The sequence below is a fragment of the Diuraphis noxia genome, unplaced genomic scaffold (genome assembly GCF_037042655.1).
Source record: "Diuraphis noxia isolate RWA-SAM2 unplaced genomic scaffold, SU_Dnox_SAM2 contig0007, whole genome shotgun sequence".
Lineage (NCBI taxonomy): Eukaryota > Metazoa > Arthropoda > Insecta > Hemiptera > Aphididae > Diuraphis > Diuraphis noxia.
Window position 1 is genome coordinate 1,392,012 of NW_028301717.1, and position 27,952 is coordinate 1,419,963.

Here is a 27,952-nt window from a genome sequence, read left to right on the forward strand (position 1 = left end):
TCTATACACATAATTTAGTTAAGTGATTAAAATTCATATACTGCAGCAGTATTACAGAAACAACAAAGAAATAATACATTATGTATTTATGTTATTATGGGTAATGTTTGTTACACTTTAAATTTAATTATTATTTTATAATTCAACAATTTTTTTTTTTTTACTTTATTAATAAATATACAATCTATACGCAATCGGCACAATAAGAGTATGAGCTAATGACAATGACAATATAATGAAATTTTAAATGAAGAAGCCACCCACCGATGACACTTACGTGATTCAACAATTTAAATTTAAAACAAATTTGCAGTTTTGAATTTTTTCCAAAAAAAAAATAGTTTAATTTCAATTTTTATATTTTTGATGTTCTTTGATTTTCTGGTTTTTTTTGACTAGATATGGTTCTAAGAAATACAGTTCATGTAAATACCAACAAGGCAACAAAATATGTTTCCGAAAAAAAAAATTTTTGTATACAAATTCATTTCATAACATATATTAGCCAACTTTATGTGCGCCCCCATCAGAGCCGTTCCTCGATGTTACTTTTATTTATATTTTATTGGTTTCAGACAAAGCATTACTATTTTTATATAAATTTTAAATGTCAATTATTTACAAACATGCCCCCTCTTCCCCAAAAAATAAACAGTAATCAAACACTGCCAAACCACTCCCAAATACAATAAAAGTATAAAACAACATGAATACAAAAAGTAGCAAAGACAGAATTCATATAATATTATATAAAAATATAATAAATGTAATATTTGAATTCACTTTAGATAATATAATACACAAACAATTGATACTAAAAATATAATCATTTTAATAATAATATTTCAAAATAAATAATTATTAACAAACATATGTTTCCGATAAATAATAACTGTATTATGTTTTGAATAAAGATAGGATAACTTTTTGTAAATAAAGTAATTAAAAATAAATAAAAACCTTAGTAATATTCATAAATAAATAAAAATTATACTGTAATTATCACAGGCTGTTTTAAAATGCTTATTTATTGCACGACATTTTTAGGTTAATACTCAGGTATATTATATCACTGCATATCCATTATTTTGAATATGTCGTTTGAGGAATTCAATTGAATTTAATATGTGATTTCGTATCTGTGGACCGACCAACAATTTATGTGTTTGATCAGGATTATCTGTTTCAGTTTTTGATTCCATATTTAAAAAACTTTGAGATTTACGTACATAATCAGCAACTCTAGAATATGCTGTATCATTCTGTAGATAAAATGCAAATTATTTAAAAACTTTTTGAATATAGATTACTGAATATTTTATTATATTAATTTTTTTTATTACCTGTGCTGTTATACAAATAGTTATTGTAATCAATGATGGATCATGGTGCCGTAGACAGGGAGTAACAATTTGAGTTATTGGTAAGCGCAGTACATTCGGCATCATACAATTTGGATCTTTAATTAGATATAAAAATCTATTTGTCAAGACTAATGTCAATTCTGATACTTTAAGTTCTTGGTTTAAATTATCCACAGTTGCATCACAAGTCAATAAAACTTGTTCTGTTGTGTTCAAATATTTGTTTAATATTAGCCAAGAGTATCTGAGTTCTGACACACCAAATCCTATTTCACTGTTGCAAAGACTTGAACGCAACTAAACAATAGAAATAAAGTCAGATAAGTAAACAAATAAAAAATGAATGTAAAACTTATGTATACGTAAAATTTTAAAAGATTATCATTTATTATATAGGCTACCTGAGGACTTTTAATCCATCCTACGCCAGCTAAAAAACCTTCGCCTGTCATTGCTACTAGTTCAGCAGCTCCACTTATTGGTTTCGTAATGGCTTCGACAAAACCTATAGCTACAGTATTGACAAATCCCCTTCTTCTTTCAGGGCCTTCTTGAATCGCATATTGTATTGGATGGTTTACTAATCCACCAACTGCTCCCAATAAACTAATTCCAAATTCACTTAGACCTTGTATGATTCCCTGTGATAAATTTTGTGGTCGTAAACGTCTAATCTCTTCAATTTGTTCCAAATCTTCAGCTTCTAATGTTAATCGGTTGAATGTTCTAGACCAACTAGATGCAAATTTTGTTACTGATGATAATGCGCCTGTTGTAACATGCTTGACTAATGATGCTGATCCACTTAAGACACCAACAAAAAATTCTTTTGGTCCTTCAGTTATGCCTTGGGCAGATAATGTCACAAAATCATACAATCCAGTTCCAACAGATCGTGCTAGACCGCCAGGAGAGCCCCAGAATTCTAATGAACCCAATGCCCATCCAGTACCATATATTGCATTTAAAAAATAGTGCAAAGACAAACTCCGACCAAGTTGATAATAAGAAGTAATTAAATCTGTTTTTGAGAATTCTGTAAAATCTAAAGGAGACCGGTCGAGAGCCACATAGAATGTTGTTGATGTATGTAAGCTTATCATTACTTTGAAAGGTTTTATAGTAAATTTTCTAAATACTAAAGGATTACGAAATTCTTGGGAATGTGCCAGTACTAAGTAATGAAGTGGAATGAATTCATCCATCACAAGATTATGTTCTTTTGTAGTAAAAATTGTTGATTTAAAACTTTTCAATATTTCCAACATATAATAACAGTAGCGATCTTCTATAAATACTTCAAAAGTAAATAATGTTATTTCTAGATCCAAAATTACTAAAACAAACATAGGACAAAAAAGTAATTAATTAGCACTTTTAATGTTTTTGGTTATTTATAATACGTCATAAAAAGCAATCATATTGTATATACTATGATTATTGATTTTTAAATACCTGGTGTTAAATAGTAAGATTTATCTAATGTTAATTTTATAATAATGGCAGAATTGAATTGTCTTAAATCATTGATTACACTTGACAATGGTTTCAAGAAACTTGTGTCACAATAAACTTCTTCAACATTTTTCTTTTGTTTTACGAGTATCACAGGAAAATCATAATGCCCATCAATAAATGCATTATTATCAATTTGAATGTTATTTATTGAAACTACAACGTTCATTTCTCCTATTGAAGAATCCTAAAATATGGTTAAATTTTATTATTATACCATAAAATAGCTGCATACAGCTTTATAATATATTTAAAGGGGGTGGAGTGGCCGAGCGGCCTAAGGCGTCCGTTGCGACGCACGCAGTCGCCGGTTTGAATCTCGGTCACGGGCGGAATCGCTCTTTGGGCATTTCGCGATGTCTGGAGAGAGAGGCCAACGGCCCCCAACCAGGCATGGCAGAAACCCACGGGTGCCCATTCAAAATTCTGCCAAAAAAACCCACTGAGTTAAAACCTTACAGTACCTTCCCCTACAGTTCCCCAGGCTAATGACCTTAGTTGTTGAAGCCCTAACCATATAAAAATATATATATATATATTTAAAGGGGGGTTTTATTAAGGGGGTGATCAAATAAAAATAATCATATTATCATATTCATGTATATGTATGAGTAAGTATCTGTTTTACATAAACCTAACACAGAAAAATAAGAAAATATGATGTTGGTATCATTTTAGTAATGTAAATTATTATAATATATAATTATATAATATATAAATAAATAATAATATAATATATAAAAATTATTATATATGTTATATTTTATATTATATTATATTATATAATATATAATAATAATATAATATATAAATATATAATTATTATAATTAAAGATTTATTCAAAAGGTATATACCGAATTTTCATCTAAAGTTGCAGCAATATTATCAAATGTCATTGAAACTACAGCTTTAGAATTGAATCCAATGTCATCAATAAATAAAATGAGTATAAATGTATGAATATGGCATTTTATTGAAGGCCAAAGCTCTGAAAAAATTTTAATTATATGATTAATTAAGTATAATCTTAATATATAATTTATATAAAATGTATATAATATTATTTTATATGATAAAAACAAAAAAATTAATTATTACTATTATTCGATAATGAATCCATATTTTGTAAAGGACTTGTAGGAGTCCTAACATTTTCTAGTATCACATTATTCAGTGCTTCATTGTTTGATAATAAGGTACCTAGAATAATTAAAAATGTCACAATTGAAGTACAATTCAATATATATATTTTTTTTACCTTTAAAATTGTCACTTTTAGATAGTCTTAACCTCACTTCATTAGCTGAAAATTCAAACTGTGCAGCTGGTTTGAAAATGACATCTAACGTAAATGCTCTTTTTGTAATTAAAACTTTTATGTCATTCATTTGACCAGGCACTGGCACTAATCTGCTTTCACAAACACTCAACTCTATACTTGCAAACCAACCTAATAAGTGAAAAATGTTATTAGTTATTATGACTTTTTCACCTTATATATGAAAGCGTTAAGATAATAACTTACCTTTAAAAGGTTTTTTATCAACTCCAATTAATATTCTAGGAATTTGTTTGCTTGATACTGAGTATGGAAATGATATGTTTGCGTTTTTTCCAGAAGATATCCTGTATGTCCAGTTCCAATCATTTGAAAAAGGCATTGGCTCTTTAGATTTGAATTTAGACTTAGATTTCTTACTAAGGGCAAGAGTCAATGACACTGGACAATAATTGTAAAGAATAAATTGTGGATATGGTTGATTATATATCGTGAAGAAATATTGATTATCTAATTCTTGTAATGTGACACAAATTAATGGATTTGAATCACAGCTTGAAAATAAAACAGGAAATGGACGTTCTTCTTTCATAATGTCAGTTAGTTTGATAGGACAACTAATATTACCATTTGAAGTAAGTATTAAATATTGCACCACATCTTCATTAGCTGATTGTTTACCAATTAATGTCCACATTACTAATGGTTTACCACTAAAATGAATAAATATAAATTACTTAATTATAGTAATTACAGAAAAATATATTTTAAATAATTTATTGTGTTAAAAAATAAAAATACTGACCATTTTTTGATAGTTTAACTGTTTTACATATTTGTAATCATACTTAGACTAACTATTAGTTAATTTATAATAAATTATGATAACATAACATGGACATTTATTGTCTCTGTATACCATAGGAAATTTATACTCAATAGATCACGAGTAGCTTTATTTTTAAAATCAAAATAAATTTACATTTTACGCAAATTATGGTAAAAACATTATCTGTGTTTGTATGAGGGGTTTTCACAAAAATCCAATGTCTTAGTAAGTTGTCTGTGTATTAAATAGCATAAATTTAAAATAACTCACTCAAAAACTGAATTTTTGTAAAAAAAACTCATAAAAACACAATGTATAATATTCCTACCATGAAGTTTCATAAGAGATTGATTCAATATAATTTTTAAGCTAACAGGTTTAAAGCTACAGGTCAGTGTATTACCTAACCTTATTACCTAACATTTGGTATGTTACGCACTGGTAAGATAGATACAACAAATGCCAGTGTTATGTTTTCACAAAAGTTCCCTTACTGTAGTGGTAGTGGTTACAGAAAAATGAAGCTAAATACAATATTTTACTACCACTGTAGTGGCACCACCAAGGAATAAGAATTTTACCACCACTGCTGAAGTGTGTGGTGATATTAAACAATATATTGTACATAAGAACAAAAATATTTTATTTATAACAAACTTATGAAGTTATTATTATTTAATATAAAATTAAAAAACTTACAGATCATTTAAATTTTTAGGTAAATCAACAGAAATCTCTTCAACATTTTCTGGAATATCTAAGACACCAGAAGATGGTATCGCACAAACTGCTAATACTTTTAGATCAATTGAACTATGATTTGTAGCAATGTATAAACTTTGAATATGAATAACTCTCATATTATTATGTTCCAAAGAGCAAACATTTAAATAACCAATCTAGTTTAAATGTGCATGTGTTATACTTTTTGGTTATATAAATAATAATGTAAGAAAACTTACTTGATTTTCACAGTTTATAACAACAGATGTATGACCTTTTAAAGGGATTAATCCATTGACTGATGGCATATAGAATGACTGACTATTAGATAGTTGAAGAGGTTGTGATCGATGAGTGGTATCTTCAATATTAAGATCAATGTAAAATGTATTCTAAAAATGAAACAAATTTAAAATAAATTAATCATAAATACAAATTTCATGAAAATTTACATTAACACTGTTCATTAAGTGAATTATAAATATAACTTATTTTAATATTATATATATAGGTAAAATTATCAAACAAAAGATATAACTATTTTATGAATTTTTTTATAATATAAAATTATATACAAAATACAAATAATAAAATGAATGGTAATCTATAAAGATGAATTTTTTTTATAAAAAACCTCACTTCAATAACTGGAGGTGCCACGACACAAAAATTATCTATGTTACAAAGGACATCAGTTGTACTGCATAATGTTATGATTTGACTCGAAGTATTGACTATTAATGCCCAAGGTTGTATGACAATTACACGACTTAAACCATTACTGTGATCAAGATGCCCATAATGTTGAACCTACGTTTTAATAGATTTTTATTTAATTGAATTGTTATTTTTCATACAGTTAAGATGAAAATATATGTACAAACACATTATATTATAATTGCTAATCAACAAGTTATTATCTGAGTACATATAATATAAATTTTACTTTAACAGTAGTTTCAGTGTCTGGAAATTCACATTGTTTCCATTTGATGCTTGAATATTGTTGACCAATAAATGGCCATTGAAGATCAGAATCCATTATAGTATATTTTCCATTAAGGAGATCTTCAATGGTAAAATAACTATCATTAAATAACTCAGGAATTTCAATATTCATGTAATAAGTTATAGATACAGGTGGAGAAAACACCGAAGACTCCTCACTAAAAATATTACAATTTTTGTTGTAATAATAGATTTATTATATTATTTTTATTACAATATGATTATAATTTTTAATATAATAATTTACTGACTTTAATTTAATAGTTAAATTGTAGACATCTTTCATAGTACCAGGTAAATCAATATGTTGTATATCATTTAAGGCCATGGCAGATTTAGCTTCTATAATAGTATTACGTTCTAATTTATTATCAACTAATTCAAAGTTTAATAAAGTACTATAAGGTAAGTATGAACGAACAACATACATTGGCATTAATAGAATCTAGAATTGTTAAAATTTAATAATTAATAAGACGAAATAAATATTTATTATTTTACTACGTACCAACATACGAGGTATTTTATTAATGTTTTCTATGATCAAACGACACCATATACTACGATATTTCTTCATATTATCTTTCATTGGAACTATTAAAAAATTATTATTTTTAAAAACTTATTCTTTATGTTTTATAAGCAAACACTTACTTTTGACTAACCAAGAGTTTTGATTCCCATTAACTAATTCAATAGCATGCAATGGAATAGGTCCAGACCAAGGACCTTCATGATTAGGAGTATGAAAACTTAATTTTAAAGTAACTTTAAGTCCATTATATAACATTATTGATGGTGAATTATTTTCTGGGGCAACTGATAAAGTCTGCAAAACTAAGTTATGGTGATCTTTTTGCTCTTCTACTTGTTTGACTTTGGTAAATTGAGCATCCAACAAATAATTTGTTTTATTTAAAACACTTAATTGACTGGATACAATAACCTAATATAACACATAATTATAAAATAAAAAGCGGGTCAGAGGTTATTGCTCTGCTGTATAGTTAGTGTAGTATAGAAAGATGTATAAGTGGATCACTGCAAAGGATGCTATAAAATTTGAATTAAATGATATAATATTATTGTTTAAAAATAACGGTTCTGACTTCTGAGTTTAGACCATTTGTCGGCCAACAATATTTTATATTTTATTTATATTGTTATTATTATAACTGTAGCAGGTAAGTTGAATTAATATTATTTGCATATGATAATATAATAATTTGTATAAAATAATGTACTTTAAGAGTTTCAAGTACCCATAATAAATAATATTTTTAAATTACAACAGTATAACAAAAATTGTTATTTTTGATAATCTAATAAGTGATTTTGTCCAAATTTGAGAAATAAATACAAACAAACTGTGTAAATATATTTTTTGATTACAGAATGGACTATTTACAAAGAACCTTGTTTTAAATTTTCAATCTTTAGCTATAAAATTTGAATGTTTATACATTTATAATAACTAATAACTAATTAAGTTATAAATTTTTAATTTAATAAATGTCAAAATTAGAACTTTAAATGCTTATAAAACAACTTATCGAGTTACAGAAAAATAAAATATAAAAATCAAAACACAAATCATTGTAAAATCAATACATTCATCATTCCACTCAGAATCTAAAATATTTTTAAACAATCTAGGACATACTTTTATAAGAGAAGGTGACACATTTGTGATTGATACAATTAAAATATGAGGTTCTCCTTTATGGTTTTTTACTGTTATAGACATCAAAGCTTCAGTTCGTAAACTTATTTCATCACTCCATGATAATCTAAATATTGATAAATTATTAATAAATGTATAAGAAATAATTGCATTTTACTTTAAATAAGTATTACTTTTTGCCAGCTCCAACACTAAATCTTATATGAGGATTCTCAGTAGGCACTCGCCATGTGTATTGATAAGATTGTAAACTATTGAGAGTAATAACTTCATTAGTGCATGCTTGGCCAAATCTACAAAAATAAATAAAAATTGTCTTTAATATACTCTATTTTATTCAACTTACAAAATGTAATCAGCAACCAATTTTTGAAGGCGGCTGCCCATTATTTCCCCACTGTTCAAATGCACTACCGATGTGCAATGACACACAATGTATGACATGTTTTTAGTTACGAGCCTTTTTGTTGAATTATAAATAATAACTATTAATAATATTTATTGTAAAATTGCTTAGTATTATTCAAGGTGCATGATCGTAATGAAGCTACACCTTTTTGCGCAAAAAATTGGCTGCCAACTACGTTTCTTAAATTGAATAACGTAAAGAATCTTAATATTGTAACTTATGAGAAGCTAGATTTCATGATATTATTTGATAAAAATTCTATAATATTATGTGGTTCTTAGTTCAAAGTTAAAAAATTTAATCTGTAATTGTATAAATTTAATGAAACTACATAACTTCTATTAGTACATACTACATAGTAACACTGTCTCCAAAAGAGCCTAAAATCTAGCCTAAATAATAATAATTAGGAACTCACATTATTTCAAAATTGGTATCATTACAAATAATATATGGTGTGGTTATAAAATAAGTATTATTTTTCCATAGCTGAACTGCTGCCATCAAAGAGTTAATCATATTTGGACCAAATTGACATGCAATTTCTCCAGTTTGAATGTTGTATTGAATATCTGGTTCTATTTTAAATTAAAATAGTATGAATATTATACAATAATGGTTGCAAACATTGTTTTTAATAATATATAATATAATAATAAATAAAATATTTACTTGGCTTGGTGATATGATGACTAGTAAATAAACAAAATGATTTTACAATGGGAATTTGTGTTAATGTTCCATAATTTAATAATTCAACTCTAAAATGTGCTTGAGCTGATGTATTCATTTCTCCTAAAAAAATTTAAAAAAATATTCCAAGTACACAATAAGTGATTGTTAAATAGGCTTATAAACAGCAAATTAAATACAAATTTTCTCCTAAACATATCTTACTTTCTACATGACAAAAAAAAAAATCACAATTTTATTTTATTAATAAATATAAAATAGAAATCAATATTTGTAGAATTTTTATTTCTCCCATTATTTGAAAATATTTTGGTATAAATATACATCAGTTCGGATAGTTTAGCTAGTTAGCTCTGACAAACTAATAGCTGGTTTTAATCAAAAAATATTGCATGATATTGCACTACTAAATAACAATATTTAAACTAAAATTAAAATAATTTGATAAACATTAAATAATAAATACCTTCTTGAAGTTTAAAGCCAACATTTACTTGATCCAAAATAAAAATAACAAGTTTATGTTTTGGTGGATCACCAGAAATGCAATTGTATCGTGATAAATAGGGTTTTTTTTTAAAATTATAAGAAATATTAATCTATAAAATAAATTTAAATAAGTATTAAGATATTATTAGTACATTTTTAAATGTATTATTGATGGACATTATTTACTTTAATTGATGAGGCTGATAACGATAGTTGTAGTTGTGGTACTAGTTTTGGTGAAAAATATGAGTCAACTCTAAGACATCCAATTAAACTCCTATAAATAAATAATTATAGCCCATATTATACAATAAACAAGTGATTTATATTACTTAATCTGTAAAGGATAATGATTTGCACATAAATTATCCATAATTATACGCCATGTATTTGAAACAGCTTCCAATGATTCCAGTTGCAATAACATCGGTTCATATTTTGGAAATATGAAAATAGTATGCTCTCTAAAACAATTCTGTATCTCATCATGCCATTGTAAATGAAATTTAATGTCTATGTCCGCCTTGAAAATATTACGAATTAGAATTGTATGTATACAACAATGAAAGTAGTTTATATTCTGAAATTCAACATACATCCATAGGAACTGGTTGTATTTCAATTTTTGTCAATGTTCTAGGTTGAGGATATCGCCATGTAACTTTAGGCGGATTATTAGATATATGTTCCGAAAAAAATATCTGATAAGGCAAAGGTAAGTCAGAACTAGTAGTTTCAATAAATTGAAAAGCTCCAGCTCTAAGATCATCTTGATAAAATTGTTCATCAGATTCAGAACCTTGAAAGAAATATTAAGATTAGTATAATATATTGTATTTTTATTAGAGACTGAGTAGAATTATGTTATAAGTTGTTAGTGCTTTAATACAATATTTCATAAAAATTATAATTTCAAAAATACATATAATCGTAAACCAATAATTTATACTCTGATCTACTCAGAATCTAAAAATAATTAACTATTTTAAATAATTGCATTGGATAATATTTATTTTGAAAATGGACATACTTTGATTTTGATTATTTGTAGTATATTTGTTATATTCAAATAAATATTTATAATCATTCCATATTAGTTTTAATGTATTATAATGATCTGGAGAAATTTGGAACGATATATAATCCGTAAATATTTTTAGTTGCTTTGTCGGTCTTAAGTATTCAGGTACCCAAGGATCAGACGACAAGACAATTTCTAATGTCATTGTCCATGGATGTAATATCAATTCATTTGTATTATGATTTGAGTAATCGTGTCCAATTGATATTGTCACACTATTTAAAGTTATTTCACCATTCATTCTTTCAGATGGTTTTCGCCACAGACAGTTTAATTTAGAGAGAATACTTTCAATACTGAGCACAACATTATCTAAAATGTACAAATTTATTTGCATTAAATCAACAACAAAAAAAACTGACATTTTTTAACAGCATACCATTATTTTCAGTAGATAATTGAAAAAATATTTGTTGAGTTGTTAAATTCATAACTATTGGTTTGGAGTACCAATATTCATTAACTGGTGACTCTGAATATTCAATTACATTCACATTAGTTATTTCACTAATTACATTTGTATTTGTAGTTAAATCAAGTATTGGATTTTCATATTTATGTGGATCAAATTCATCAGTTACATATTGAGATACAACAGAATCAATTTTAAAAGACGGATTAAGAATTTCAAATTCGTCAAACCTAAAAAACATAAAATGATAAATGATTATAAGGAAAAAATATTTTATTTTTAGCAATATAATATTAATATTTATCATGCTAATTTATTCAACATGAGTAAAACATTTTAGATAAAATAATCAGTTTAAATATCAATTGTTATTAAACATGTTAACTTCTTCTTACTAAGTAGTTTTTTTTTTTTTTTTTTTTATTAAGTAGTTAACATACTAATTTTCTATTCAGAATAATCCATTTTATACTATTATTTTTAATTTTAGTGTGGATTGAGATCTTATCAAATTTAAAGGTAAGAGAAAATAATAATATACATAGGATTATTTTTGATATTTTAATATTGAAGCAACTTAAGAGTTTTTTATCTTTTCCATAGTAACACTGTCTTTACTCTGTTCAAAATAAGAAACGCCTGCGGCGGCGACTAGTTTACGTTGCCAACGGTTAGATCACGCCTATTGCCATGGCAGGGTTGGTAAATTGAATCCCAAATGACACTAACTCGGTAAATTGAGTCACGGGGAAAAATAGGTAGTAGCATTGATTATAAATACTATAGATCGCTCACTGCCGTGTAAAATCCCCTGCGCGTTCAGCGGCGTTTGCCACTATAAGCCACTATATTATATATCAATGGTGGGACTAATAAAGCGCACTAGCGATTCAAACGTGAAACGCCGGTACTCAAATCCGACTACAGCGGCTTATAGTGGCAAACGCCGCTGAACGCGCAGGGGATTTTACACGGCAGTGAGCGATCTATAGTATTTATAATCAATGGTAGTAGGTAAGTTGAGTCCCGGAAAAAATAAGGTAGTAGGTTTGAGTTCCAGGGAAAAAAAGATTTATATGCATTTAAAATTTAAAAATATACACTATAACATTTTTATTTGTGATTTGTAGACATTCATTGACTACATGTATATGACAACAATTGCACAAATCTCAAATAACAATTTTATAGTGCATATTTTTAAATTTTAAATACATATAAATTGTTTTTTCCTGGGACTCAAATTACTTACTACTTATTTTTCCCCGGGACTCAATTTACCGCTTTCAAAATGTACCAAACTTATCTCGGACTCAATTTACTTAGCCCCGCCCATGGTCTAGTCTATAGTGAAGCTTATGCGCAAATGCTGGCTGTCACAGGCATTTTATATTTTGAACAGAGTATATAATTTACTCTAATATTTAAATGACAGATTATTCTGATCATACATTTTGGTTAGTTAAGCGTTAATAAAACGGAGATAATATGGACGGGTATAACATTATCTTTGTAATATTATAAAAGGATATAGTTTCTTAAATTTAGTTACTCAATATAATTATCAACTTACTTTGAATCAGTTTGAGAATTATAATTGTTAATATCTTCATGAAGCAAAATACCTTTATGTAACATTTTTTTCACAAGATCTAATACATTATAACAGTGATCAATCTTTTGTTTGTTTAATAATAAAGAAATAGCTCTTCCTAAATTTAATTCAACCTATGAAAATACAACTATTTATAACATACAAATTTATAAAAAAATAAAGAAATATTATTCACATACTTTATATTGACTAATTGTAATAGGACGAGAAATTTTTAATGTGAAAAGTGCTAAAGGAATTTCATCCATTGTATTAGATTTAGTTTTAAACAGAGGAACTGAGTAAATTTTGGAATCTGGTATTTCGATGCATGATTCATTTTTTGGAGCTAATGAAACTGTCAGATCAAAAAATATTACCTAAAATAAAATATATTAATATAAATACATCAAAAACAAATATATATTACAAGATATTTTTAATTCATACTTGACAAGAATCAGATGTATTAGATAGTGAAAAAAATATATGAGGTTGATGAACAATAGCAAAGAGCAAAGGTTCAGATACATTGATATCATTTTTTTGAATGCAATTAAAAAAATTGAAATTGATTTGATTTCCCGTGATGATTACATCAATTGGAATTTTGTTTACAGTATTAGTATCCCTAAAAAATAAAGTCATTAGTTATATTCTATGAAAATTATTGTACATTTAAAATTTATCTGAATAATAAATATTTATTATAATGTAATACAAAGGTTTTAACAGTATGTCTATAAAGTTCAACATGATCCTAAGTATCACTTTGTAAAATACATTTATTTATTTGTTTTATAAATAATAAAATATGAATTTAAAAGCATACATTTATAAAAAAAAAATGTGTGTGCAATTACATTTTCTAGCTGAAACAGGTTCAGTTATTTAGACTTGTGATAGTCATAAATTCTACCAAGCAGCTAAAAAGTATAAGATTTTATCAAATCTCAATTGTAAATGAATTTTGTTATTAGAGTACACAAATAAGCTCTTAATACAATTTAAAATTAGTTTTTTTTTTTTAAAAAAAACTGGAAATTTGTATGACATAAAAATTATGTAAATATTATTCCTACAAAAAATGTCTATAGTTAATTTATTCTCAAATATGTCAAAAACATAACTTGATCTAACTTGATCAATTTCTACAAAATGTAAATAATTATTTGAAAATTCATTAAAATTGAATTACATGGAAGATATTTTTTTTAACCAATGCTATTAAATTAGATTTTTTTTTAAATTTTTGATAAACTTATATTGAACTTATTTGAATTGCCATGAAGATACATAGAGTAAAATAGGACTTATAGGACTTGGACATACTGTAATTAATTTTAAACGGAAACTTACTTTTTTAAGCAAAGTGCAATATTTGATTGAGTATTTATTTTATTTTCGACCAATGACGTTGAACCATTTTCTTGATAAAAACATGTACCATTATCTTCATTCGAATGAATACCGCTATCCTGAGTTAACGAATCTGTTATGTATTTTGATTGTATTTTTTCACCTGGTATAATAACATGAGTATAATTTGTTTTTAAATGACTAAATATATATTCATTGCTTTGAGATGCTAATATATTTAATAGGTGAAGTTGTTCTACTGATAATGTGATTGAAATTTCATTTAATGTATTCACCTGAAAAAAAATATATAACAATAAAAAATAAAAACATTGAAAGATTAGATTTAAAATACTAACTTCCATCCAACTTCCGCAAACTAATGTATTTTCTGGTTCAAATATAATTGCAGGTGCAAATACTGAGTGAAAAGATACCTTACTAAACAAAGTTGATGTATTAATGTCATCTAAATTGGAATTTCCTATAGCCCTAGGTCTTTTTCCTTCATTCCACAATAATGCAGCATTTGGTTGATGATCAGTTTCCAAAGTGGACAACACTTGATAACATTCCAAGACTTGTTTGAGATCAATCCAAAATCCAGTTCTTATTGAAAATCCATTTATAACAATTTGATATTGACGATCTTCAACTATTGATCCTGGAATAGTTAATAATCCTCTTTTTTCAGCTTCAGCGTATAAATCCTTTCTGAGTGGTGTTCGTGTAATTGGGTTCTCAGGATTTTGATTTATTTTTATCGAATTAACCTAAATTATGTGAAAAAATTACATCCAACACCTAATTTAATTTAATTTAATTTAAATGTGTATTACTTGAATTATAGCAGTATCTTGATGTTGGTTTTTTTTATTTTGCACAGAAATTGGAATGAAAATTCTTAATAAAGCAATATCCAAATAAAATAATGGTAATGTTAAACCTATTAATTCATTACTTGGTTCTAACTTGTTATGAGAGTTTGATAAAGGGTTAAGTATGTATTTTGAATTTATAAATATATCTAATATAGGATCAATTATAGATAAAAATTGGTGAAGATTTAAAGGAGATATTACAATGTCAATTGGTTGCACTTTGATTACAATTTCCATAATATATTCATCCATTAGTTGTTGGTTTAACTTAAGCATTTCGTCACTGACCTAATAAAAATAAACAACATAGAATAATGTTAATAACTAATAATTTAAAACTCTTAATTTAATAATGTTAACTACTCAAAGTTTGATTTCCAATTCATTGGGAACTGTTTAATTTCCAAATAACTTTTTAATGTATACTAATGCAAACTAATAAGTAATTTTAGTAGAATGATTAAATTTTATCATTAAGGGGCCTCCTTACTGCTGGATTCTTGAACATTGTATAGGCGACTTCTTATAAATTTACCAATTAGCTTTGTCGTTTTATTAGTTGTAAATAATTGTTATTTGTTGCAATCTGTATAGTAGTAAAAAATCTGGCATGCATATATCAGATAAATTTTATGATCACAAAAAAAATATTAATTTTTTACTCCAACAGACAACTTTAATTCCAACAACAGGTTGCAACAATTATGTCGATCTAATTTTCTACAATATGAATAGTGAATCTATCAAAAAACATTTTTGTAATTTTATCTGATTGATCAATTATATAAATTTGAAATTTTTGAAAATAATAACAATATTTATTGCAATCTAAAGCACAACAATTAAAATGTAGCTCGATTGATTTTTGTATATGTCGCAAAATTGATGAATCCTTATATTTTTTTAGAATAGTAATCTTGATGATTGTTTATACGTATCATTGGAATTAGAAGGAACAGTAGTCTTTGACAAAAAAAAAAAAAAAAAAAAAACACTTTTATGAGGTACCTTAATAGTAGATAACTTTATCTATGATGAAAAATCTCGAGGAACTCTAATATTTACTACAAACTGTATTTATAGGTATAACTAAAAAATAAGAATGTATTACCATATGTAAGGATGTGATATCCTTGTTTGACTTGGATCCTTGGAAAGAACTTTTAATAGCTCTAGTTAATGTAAAATTTAAAAAACCATCAGTTTTTGACGATTTCTCTGAACTGTTTAATGGATCATAACCTTTTAGTATAAGCCCTAAATATGGCCCATGTTTCCATTGATCTTCTTTCATGTTTCTAAGAGAAATAATGGAAAAAATAGTTGAATAGATTAGGTATGATCCAATAAAAAAAATAAAATAATTATTTATTAATTACTTTGTGAAGTGTTGAATAGAAGCAGATGATATTTTTAATTTTAATTTTTGGAATGAAAGCCCAAAGTCTACAGAACTTATAACATCTTCTAAATCTAATACCAATTTAACATTTTCTGATGAACTGTGTTCTGGATTATTTTTTATGATTAATGAAAATTTGGCCAAAGTCCATTGAAACCAACCAGATAATTTGAGTGTTTCTTCTGTCTTGTTTAAATCTTAAATTACAAATTATATGATTTATAAGCTTAAAAAAAACAATGCTATGATAAATAGCTAGTATATTCAGGAAGGAAGTAGTTTGGGGGTTCCCAATACCTGGAAAATGTATTATATTTATGTACAGAGTGTTTCTGAAATGGAAGAGGTCACTGTATATGCTGGTATCACTGGTAATGACTGTTATGTCCCAATGAAAAATTTTTTGAAATTTTTTTTCCATCTTTAAATTCTGGGATTGTTTTATTTATTTAAAGAGTAATAGGCAATAAATTATTTTTGCTCTTGTTGTGCGTTTTTCAACCTCTACTCCCTGACCAAAAAGACTGGTGTGACACACTGATTTGTATGAGAACATTACATGATAGACAGTGTTGATAGTTTTACATTTAATAAACATCACTAATTAACTCAGTGTTTTCAATAATATTGATAATAAAATTTATGCAATAATAACAAACTAAGGTTAACAGAGTTTTAAATAATTGAATTAATAGCTATAAATTTAAGTTATGTGTCTTAGTTCTAATTAAACTTAAGTTAACTGAAAAAGATAATATTTTGAATTTCAAATTTTAAATGAAGTATATTCTTACTTACAAATATAAAGTTTTAATTTTGAGGTGATCTAAGATCTGTTACACTTAAAACACATAACTTAGATGTTAACAATAAATTCGAACATTTAGAACTCTGTTAAGGGACAAAACTCTATCATTTATTGTATGCATCTTACAAGTATGTAAACATAGACTTATAAACTAATATTATAAGTTTATATGCGAACACACCAAATATACACCCATCAGGTTAATACAGGTACAGGTGATACACCGACCTGTAGCATTATTTTATTTAAAGCTAGAGTGATTCTATTTCTTATAAAACTTGATTGTAAGAATATTATGTGTCATTGTATGATGGTTTTTTATGATATTAAATTTTTAAGTGAGTTATGAGCATTTCTAATTAATGCTATATTATTATATACGCAAAACTTGCTAAAAAATTGAATTATTGTAAAAAAAATCCACGTACAAACACAGATTATTTTCTTACCATCAAGTTTCTTAAAAAGGTCAATTTACTCTAATTGTTAAGCTAACAAATCTTGTTATTACTTATGAATTACAGATTTTACCAAATTGACTTGTTTTAGATTCAACCGGTTCATCTTCAGGAATAGACGACATCTCATGGGCTACTGATCGGCTAAAAAATGTTCCATATTCAATATTTGAAAATATAACTTTGTAAACTTCCATTTGTTTTTTCAATAAATTAGCTACAAGGAGTACCTAAATTAACAACATTTTTTATAATTTAGACATTTATAAAATATGTATTGTAGATTTTAATTAAATAATATTTTTTATAGGCAAATACTTACTTGTTGTTCTGATATGCAAATAGAAATTGGATCAGAATCACAATGTATACAAGCAGCTAAGCTTTTCAATGTTTGGATATTATTGTTATGAAATTGAGTTGTAATAGCTAATGTACACTGAGCACTAAATGGATAAAGAAGTTGTATTTTGTGTGAATATGATCTTTGATATGTGGTATCATAAGTATTATGAATTGTATAGCATTCCAATTTACAAAAATTAATTTGCCATGGAAAATATACGCCATCTGGAAAAATATAAAATTGAGAATTATAGTACTTAATTCTTTTGTTATAATATTATTTAAGTACAAAATCACAAGGATTTTTGAAATTAATATTCTTTAAATTGTAGATAATTGTAAATTAATTTACATCAACACTTTTGAATACATCTATCTCAATTATAAACAAAATTAACTAAAATTTGAAAATCTTACCAGGAGACCATAATGTGTTAGGAAAACGCACTGGAGTTGTATTTAAATACTGTTCCATTTGATTTTTTGGTACAACACATTTTAAAGAAATGTTTGATATTCTTAATGCAAGCAATCCTTCTTCATTAATACTTAACATCTCAATTAACTCCTTTAGATCCAAATTTTTAGAGCTTTGAGATTTTTTTAACACTGATAATGATTTGCTAGGAAAATATAATGCGATTCTTGATGTATCAACAAAAACCATTGATGATTTCCATTTATTGAATAAGCGTACAATTTTATTTTCTTTAGACTAGAAATGGACAAAACCAAAAAAAAAAAAATATAGTCAATCTAACATTTTAATGTATGAGAGATACATTGACTTTACACTCCTAATAAAATGTATATTGTTTTCAAAAAATAAGTTCATAAATTGTACTAACTATGATATCATATTGATAGTATTTAAAATTATTAAATAATAAATTACTTTGGATTTTAAATGCATGTAGTTAGCTGAATGAAATGAAATATTATCCGAAACACTACTGTGAACAGATGGTTTAGGGTATTTTTTTTTTGGATCACTGCTAATGCTAGTTTCTGAAATTTTTCTACTTGGAGCGCTGTAAATTTAAAAATTAAAATGTTAAAAATATATATTATAACTCAATAAATAGAAATATTACCTGAAAAATGCTAAATCAGATGTAGAAGTTTTCTTTTTTATTTCTTTTTGCTTATACACTTTAGGTACGTAAATTAACCATTCAAATAACATAGGGTCTAAATTCATATCCAACTGTCCAATTTTTAAATATATTAGAGGTGTTTCATTGACATTTATTTCAGATGGAAATTGAAGAATTACTGGAATACACAAAAATAATTCTTAGATTATTATAAATTTTAGATTTTGAACGGAGCAATGAATTTATTGATTTTAAAAAAAATTGCCTTTGTTTAGTTAGTATTAACCAAAATTAGTATAAGAAATGCTCCGATTTTCTACTTTAAGGATTGTTTTTGTTATAAAATGTGATATAGTATTCTGGTTCTTTTGAAATTTCATAATAGAAAATTCACAGTTTTTAATCAGGCAAAACTTTTTTTTTTTAGCAAAACTGGCACTTTAACACAAAACCAGTTTTAATTATGTTTTTATTTTTCAGTTATAAATTCATAAAAAAAGTCCATCTGAGCTAACATCTAGAATCTAATCTCTTCGTGATTATTTACAAGCATTATTTTAAATACATTTACTTACCATGAAGGAATGGTATGGAGTGTTTAATAAATTCTTGAGTTGAGAATATAATAGCATTTGGATTAATATCATTTATTGAATTGTGTTTTACCATTTTAGCATTGATGTTATTGAATATAATTTTAGTACAAGTCACTTGATTTTCTGATTTATAGTATATTTTAACTCCTTCTAAATTGAATTTCAATACAACTGTACCTAAGTATAGTTATGAATAAATATTGTTAGAAATCAGTACTATTGAAATATGTTCGTGCATTTTTTTTTTAATATAAAATACTAAAATTTACATAAATAAACTAAATATAGGTATATTATGTTATAAACTACTCTCAAGTACCTTGGTTTTTAATTAGAACAAAAACAAATTCAACTTATGTATTTATCAAATTATTGAGGCACAACTATGTAACAGATTCTATATAAAAAATTTTAATATCTCACAGCAACTAAGGCCATTGGGAAGGGTAGTGCTGATTCTATATAATATTATGAAAAAATATGAATAATTCTTTTATTGATAAATATTCATCATTTTAAATATTAACATTTTTGAGAATATATTTATAACTATTTTTTATTGTAATAATTTTTGAAGTTTTTATTATTAAAAGCCAACATAGTTTTAATTTTTTCATATTCTGAAGTAGAATATAATTTAGGTTACCTATTTCAATAAATGTACAAAAAAATCAATTTTTGGGTGAGTTATTTATCAGTAATTAATTATAAGACATGACTTAAAAACCAACATTTTACATGATTGGAATTCCTATACCGATTTGATTACTGAAACATTAAATCCTTATAATTTATAAACTAATAAAAATATGATTATTATACATTAAAGTACACTGAGAACAATTTCGATTTGTAAAAAGAAATTAAAAATATGCATTACCATTCAAAAAAGTAAAACCTTGATGATGATAACCAAAAAAAAATTTATTTTTTATATATTTTCATCAGTTTTGAGTACAACTTAATTTAGCCTAAAAATTACTTTCAAAAATTTTAACAATTTTTAAATAATCAATATTTGTTGATAAAAGAATTATTCAATATAAATTGATAAATAATAAAAAAATGTAAAAAAATTAGTTCATATAAGCTAAGGAATTATAAGGTTTCATGCAATGAATTTTTATACTTCAAAAAACAACTAAACTTATGATTATTACCTGGTGTATCATCTAACAAAGAAGATCTAAAAATAACATTATTAACTTGTAAAAGTTGTCGATGATTTGACATAATTATTGAATGAACTATGTAATACATCAATAAGCAGTTTTCTTTCGATGTCGAAAAACTGATCATATCTAAATGTACATAAATACACAGAGTTAGGTAAACATTTAGAAATATGAAATTATTATAAAATGATGTAATTTTTTACCTATATCTAATATGCAATCTGAATTTGAATCAATATCTATTGTAGTATTAAATCCTATATTATTAATAACGAACAATTTCTGTGTTGATTCAAAAAACACAATATTTGCTACCAAATCCTTTACCTTGAATTTCCAAAAATAATAATAACAGCAATATTATTTAATAGTTTAATCAACCCTTATTTTGAAAACAATAAACGATCTTAAACAATAGAAAATTATTAAAAATACCAACCCTAAAAATAGACTTGGTTTTCAATTGTGTTTTTTTTTCTTCAGAAATATTTTGAATTATATTTCGAGGTAATATTGACCATTTAAATTTTTTTTTAGGTGTCACAATTCGACCATCTAGAACTTTCAATTCAAAAATAGCAACTGGTGGATTTTCAAATACAGGGTCAAATTGTTTTGAACAAATTTTTTGATTTTTCTGTTAACATATTGAATACCTAGATTAAAAAAAATTCATTTTATTTAAATAAAATTTTACCTTGTGTTTCTGAGTTGAAGTTGAAATTGGAACATGACAAGCAGGAAATACTTTAATCATAGGATTAAAAATTGTGAACTGGTAAACCATTACTTGGACATAGGAATTTATCAATGCATTATATTTTTCTTCCATATCTAAAAAAAAAAAGAAAGAATTAATTTATGTATATTAAAAAATAAAATATACAAACATAATTGTTATAAAATCAATATTACCTGAACGTTGAAGTTGATGAGGAGCAGTAAATACTAATAAATCATGACCAAGAATTAGTTTATATATGAATTCAGCTCGATGAATTAGGCCTGATGATATGTTCAAACTACTTGGTCCCGTGACAAATCGTAATAAGCATTTTTCTTCCGAACTTAATTGCATATATATACATATCAATAAATAAAATTAATGAAGTATAGTTATGTAAAAACTTAATTATTAATATTATAATAAGTAGGACCCGAACTAATATGCACTAAAAATATACATAATATGCATGCATATATGTACTGATCTTCATTCAAATCTGCAATTACAATATGCATAAATATGTGAACAAAAATGCATTTTAATTACATTTATTTAGTTTAAAAATGTATGTAATTCATTAAATAATTAATATGGAACAAAAAATATATTAAATGCATACTTATAATTTAATTATATTTTATATGATGTATACAATTGTATGTTGCATTTTTAACATTCACTCATTTAAACTCATGAATAAAAATCAATCAAAACAAATTTAGTATATTTGTATAAAACAATATTTTAACTTTTAAGGTTACCAGGAGAGTTACAGTTAACAACTAAAGACTGGGATAAAATTTCAAATTAAAATGAATGTTGATTTTTAGCAAAGTTTTTTCTTATCACATTTGCTTCAGGTTTTACATACAACAAAGTGTTAAGTATTATTATTAATAACAATTTTACTTTAGAAAAATGCTCAAATTTTAAAATATTCTAAATATGCAAAAATATGCAACACTTAATTAGGCATACCAACAAATTAGGTTAAGGGTAATTTTTAATTTAATAAATAAAAATATGCAAATGCATTCAATTACGGGCCCTAATAATAAGTTAAAGAGCTAAAAATTAAATAATTATAAAAGTATAAATAATATATAGATAGCTACAATAAGTACTAGTACTAGGTTGGAAAATAATAAAAGACTTAAATAACAAACATAATAATTTTCTCAAAAGTTTTATTAGTTGATAAGTATATATTTTAATTTATTATACTCACACAAAATTAACATTTTCATTATCGTCATTACAATTACTCTGGTATGTATTAGGTATTTGAGTGAATAAATAGTCAATTGCAAATGCAGTTGTCTTTTCTAAGAGAATTGTTTCTAGAAATAACACAATTATAAATATATAATTAGTAAATTATAACAATAGTTTTAAGTAAAAACTTATAAAATTTTTAAAAAATAACCAAAATAAAATAGTGAAAAACTTAACCAATTCCACACTTATTAGTTAATTCCATATATCTAACACATTGTAAATTATTAATAATTAGAGTTTGGATCTAAAAACAGTAAAAAGTACTAAAACATGCTAAGAATGCTTTAATATACCTAAAAAGTTTTAAAATGTGTATTATAATATTCCCTAAAATATGAACAAACAGAAACAATTTATTTGAATAAATGATATGGAGAACTGACTGTTGAGTTATAATTGTTAATATATGGACATTGGTAGTTGAAATGTTCAAAAAATGCTCTAGTCAGAAACAAACAAATACAACTCATTTAATAATACCCCAAGTTCTGTTAATGATAAAAATTATATCTTACCACTAAATTTACTCAAATGATCATTAAATGAAAATATATTATCATTAAAAGCATTAATGTTATTATCTTTAAATAATGACTTAGATAAATATGAATTTTGTACCAAGCCTGATGAAAAATAATTAATCTGAAAACATAAAATATAATACTTTTATATTATTTAAAAATATTATTAACATATCATGAGTATGATGTTTTTAAACTAACCGTATAACAATCTTGAGCACCACAAGTACAATCTCCTATAGAATCTATACTCGCTTTACTAATACCAAACTGTACATTAATCCAATCTGGTGGATTAGACACCATTTCAAGTAAAGTACCATTAAAAGTAATTTGTAATAATGGTCTATAATCATTTAATTTCTTATTTGATTTGATCTAGAAACACATAATACAAGATATTAGATCAATAATAATGTTCATTGAAACCTCCCTTAACGGACACAATTAATTAGTGAACACCTCTCAATGATGGACGCAGACAAGTTTAAGGAGTTCTATGAGCTTGAATACCTCTAAATGACGAACAGATATATCAAGAAACAAAAACCTATGTAATCAATGTAACGTTTACGACTAATGGCCATTGTCAGAGAGGGTTTTGGATCAATAAAAAAAAAAAACCTATTTGTATTGTACTTGAACATTATATTTTCGATAAAGACATTTATGATTTAATTTATGTGATTTGTACCTTTATATACAGTCGATAAGCCAAAACAAATGATAGATAATTAGTAATTACAAAAATATATGTTACATGAACTTCCAACTTGTTATGTACTGTATCTACCAACTGTTAACTTCTCCCAGGGAAATAACGTCAAAAATCTAGCCGCCGGACCGGGAATCGAACCCAGGTCTCTCGCTTGCCGGGCGATTGCTCTACCACTAAGCTACCAGACCGCATAGACCTAAGACGCTATTATCCCCAAGTTAATGGATGTTTACAGTACCTACATATAACTGTATTTTACCAATTATTATTAACTATGGTTTATATTCTATAACTCTCCAGACCTGAGAAGAAAAAGATTAATTGTATTTAGAAAAAGTAAACATAACTATGGATAAATAATTTTATATAGCCAAACAATATAACAAATTGTTAATTGGCTTTCTTTATCATAGTAATTTTTTATAATAGATTTTCAAACATTGATAGCCGTGTTAAATAAAATAAGTTGAATTTAGAAAAAATCTTTGGAAATACCATCTAGATATAAAATATTTTAGTAATTTATTAGTAAGAATGAAAGATAACTGCACATTATTTTTTTCAAAGAACAATATTATGTGATGATAAAAATAATAATATGTGATACTAAAAATATCTATAAATAAGTACAAAACAATATAACTATAATTACTTACTTTAAGAACAAGTATAAGCGTATCAATGTATATTCCAGTATTTAATGTATGACCACCACTAATGGCTGCTTCTGGACTAAGAGAAAGATTATTTACTTCACTAGTTAAATTAACACTTGGTACCCAATTCCACATCCAATCAACCCAACCATCATTATTGCCTATATTTGATTCTGAAACTATACGTTAAAATTATAAAGTATAATAAACTTTTGATTCAGGGTTTTGAGTTTTCAAAAACTTTAATTTAGTTAATTTACTTTTACATGATATGTATTAGTGATGGGCATATACAGATTTAAAAATTCAAATTATTCATGGATTATCCGGATTATTCAACTTGATTTTGCAAAATCAATGACTAATTTTAATTTACTAATAATATTTTAATTCTATAACATAATTTTTGGACATAGGTATACAAAAATTCAAACACGTTTTAGGTACCAGTGATATCATAAAGCTTAAGAATCAATTTATTGTTAAATTTTCATAATAATAAAATAATTTATTTTACTATACATTAAAAATAATTGCAAGTCTATAGTCACAAAAAAAGCAAATTCGGACAATCCACATAAGAATTTGATTCAAATCCAGATTTGGATAATTCAGATATTCAAATTTCATGCCCATCCCTAATACGTATATCTAAAAACATAAATGTATTTTAAATAAATATGAGGTATCAGGATGTACAGGAAACAATAAAAGGAGATTGAATTCATAAAAGAGTAGATATTTTGGTTTATGTAGGTTACATAGTAGTAATCGCTGAAGTATGGGTAAGTTTAGCAGGATAAAATACATTATTTTTTATAACAAAGATTGATTTACTTGAACTACAGCTGCTAGGACTTCTGTTATAAATTTCATCATCAATACAGTTATTTGTTTCTGGTGTGTCAGTCGGATTTAATTCCAATATTAAAGTTAACAATCTCAAAAACATTGGTAACTGAGGTTCAGTTAGAATAAAAGCAATTTTAGAACAAAACATATCCATTTGAGTTGCATAAGGTCGGGCAGAATGAGGAGTTCGAAACATACGACATAATCTTATGGATAATGAACATTTATATAATAATGGTTCTAAGTAAGTTTCTATACATCCTGAAGCATTTCTTCTATCCAAGCAAATAGTTACGTCTGACAGATTAACAATTTTTCTTAATGTTAACTGAGATGGTGTTAACTCTAAAAAATCACATGAAATATATATGACGTATAAATAGTTATATTACAGAAAACTGTAATCATGTTTCATTGTTATACTTACCAATAATATCAGGTATCCAGCTTGAATTACACGAATCTAGAGTAATTGACTTAATATTCATAGACAGTACTATATCATCTTCAATATATTTTAAAATAACATTATTGCACGTTACAGAAAGATTTCCAACAATTTTGTTGATCAAACTTTGTACGTATGATGGAGGTGGTAACTCATTATAATCGGTATTTTCTCTATTGCTAAAAAATAATTAACAATTAATAACAATTAATTTAGTAATACATCTCTATAATAAAAAATTAAGTTAAAAACTTAACATTCAAGATATAAATTTAAAAATCTGATAATTCTTTATGATTTTCATAAAGAACAATATTAATAAAAAAAATTTTTTAATATATTACTGCAAAAAGAGGTATAGCGAAATAACATTTAAGAAATTTAAAGCAAATAAATTTGCCATTTGATATTAGATACTTTTTATTAATCTATATTAATTCAGTACCAATCCATTATCATTAATAAACATACTAAATGTAGCATAGTAAGTGTAAAATTAAAATCTGATATTATTAACTTTTTTATTAATATTTATACAAACTATCAATAACTATAATTGGTCCTAATTCTATTTATTTACTATAAAACTACCAACAAATCGCAAATCAATAACAATAACTAACTTGCCTTGTATCATTCTTTTTAGCTTTCCTCTGTTGTGGAGTCTTTAATTTTAAAACACATTCTAAAAAACACATAAGAATGTAGTTAAGTACATTTAAAACGTAATAATCAAACAACCAAACCCAATTAAAGCCAAGTGACTACAAACAGATATTTACCTATTGTGTCAATAATAATTTTAACTGATTCTGATCCTAGTTTAGTCCATGGAACTCTAATTAACAGTTGATTTATGTGACCGCTTATTACAATAAACGGTAAATTTAACTCTTTCTCCAAAACATCTAAGTCTAATTCCAAATTTTGAAATAAACCTTCTCCGTCCCATAGTGATACCTAAAAATTATATCAACCATTAAACTATAATAATCATTCTTAAAATATTCACAGTTATTATTAATATTTATAGTTTGTTATAATTAATATTATATACTTGAGCATCTTGACGTCTTAAGTTTTTTACATATTTTTCAACATAACTTAGTATAATCGATGTAATATATGATTCGATTCTGAACATTGTATATAATATCCTACAATGAAAATAAAATATAGCAGAACTACTGAAGTACTGACTAATCCAATTCAAAATTCATTTTCTACGTGTCTGTCGAGCATCTCTCTACCTATAGTGAACCTCTGTAATCTATATTCTATATATTATTTACTGATTACTGATTATTCTGTGAAGTCAATTCAGTTTTCAAATACAAAATAATATTATTCATCAAACATATAAACTGATAGCTTATCAGTAATCAACCAATAATAACATTGATATATCACTAAACTCTATAGAGTAAGTTATACCACAGAATAACCTGAATGGACACTCGCTGAGCACTCAAAAATATCAGTGTATCCATGTATATTGCAATTTACGACTTTATTACTTATTAGGCTAAAGGTAATTGCCCCTGTTCGGG

General features: G+C 25.5%; 1 protein-coding gene and 1 non-coding gene across 5 annotated transcripts; both read right to left on the minus strand.

Annotated features, from left to right (window-relative positions):
* Window positions 1-483: 483 nt before the first annotated feature.
* On the minus strand, window positions 484-27,722 carry LOC107166937 (intermembrane lipid transfer protein VPS13B-like). 4 transcript variants are annotated; one of them, XM_089230313.1, is made up of 53 exons: window positions 27,460-27,711; window positions 27,185-27,362; window positions 27,030-27,087; window positions 26,382-26,581; window positions 25,940-26,299; window positions 25,103-25,281; window positions 23,930-24,106; window positions 23,723-23,849; window positions 23,158-23,269; window positions 22,118-22,269; window positions 21,900-22,036; window positions 21,642-21,839; window positions 21,406-21,529; window positions 21,188-21,328; window positions 20,007-20,204; window positions 19,429-19,609; window positions 19,230-19,365; window positions 18,752-19,049; window positions 18,312-18,559; window positions 18,063-18,219; window positions 16,701-16,920; window positions 16,433-16,619; window positions 15,280-15,609; window positions 14,800-15,213; window positions 14,441-14,736; window positions 13,532-13,712; window positions 13,282-13,461; window positions 13,061-13,215; window positions 11,455-11,717; window positions 11,025-11,387; window positions 10,591-10,793; window positions 10,327-10,517; window positions 10,181-10,271; window positions 9,972-10,104; window positions 9,485-9,607; window positions 9,231-9,390; window positions 8,577-8,696; window positions 8,383-8,509; window positions 7,374-7,665; window positions 7,228-7,313; window positions 6,971-7,164; window positions 6,658-6,877; window positions 6,351-6,521; window positions 5,951-6,103; window positions 5,688-5,887; window positions 4,406-4,872; window positions 4,139-4,330; window positions 3,979-4,080; window positions 3,735-3,868; window positions 2,820-3,066; window positions 1,766-2,700; window positions 1,344-1,661; window positions 484-1,262 (listed from the first exon to the last, which is right to left on the minus strand). In XM_089230313.1, exons 1-53 carry the CDS (start codon window positions 27,544-27,546, stop codon window positions 1,065-1,067), a joined length of 11,094 nt encoding a protein of 3,697 aa, XP_089086439.1. In that variant the 5' UTR covers window positions 27,547-27,711; the 3' UTR covers window positions 484-1,064. The 4 variants fall into 4 exon arrangements, with proteins under 4 accessions (XP_089086439.1, XP_089086440.1, XP_089086441.1 ...); XM_089230314.1 differs by lacking the exon at window positions 27,460-27,711 and having other exon boundaries at window positions 27,026-27,087; window positions 27,185-27,199; XM_089230316.1 differs by lacking the exons at window positions 484-1,262; window positions 1,344-1,661; window positions 1,766-2,700; window positions 2,820-3,066 and adding an exon at window positions 3,073-3,305 and having other exon boundaries at window positions 27,460-27,722.
* TRNAA-GGC (transfer RNA alanine (anticodon GGC)) lies at window positions 24,556-24,634 on the minus strand. The gene has a single exon. It is a non-coding gene; the product is annotated as a tRNA-Ala (tRNA).
* Window positions 27,723-27,952: the final 230 nt, after the last annotated feature.

Coding starts and splice junctions, on each gene's coding strand:
- LOC107166937 (XM_089230313.1), bottom strand. CDS start 27,546: ATGTTCAGAATCGAATCATATATTACATCGATTATACTAAGTTATGTT. Junction 19,610..20,006: donor CTCCATACCATTCCTTCATG/GTAAGTAAATGT, acceptor TGTGTATTCCAG/TAATTCTTCAATTTCCATCT. Junction 3,869..3,978: donor GGATTCATTATCGAATAATA/GTAATAATTAAT, acceptor AAATTTTTTCAG/AGCTTTGGCCTTCAATAAAA.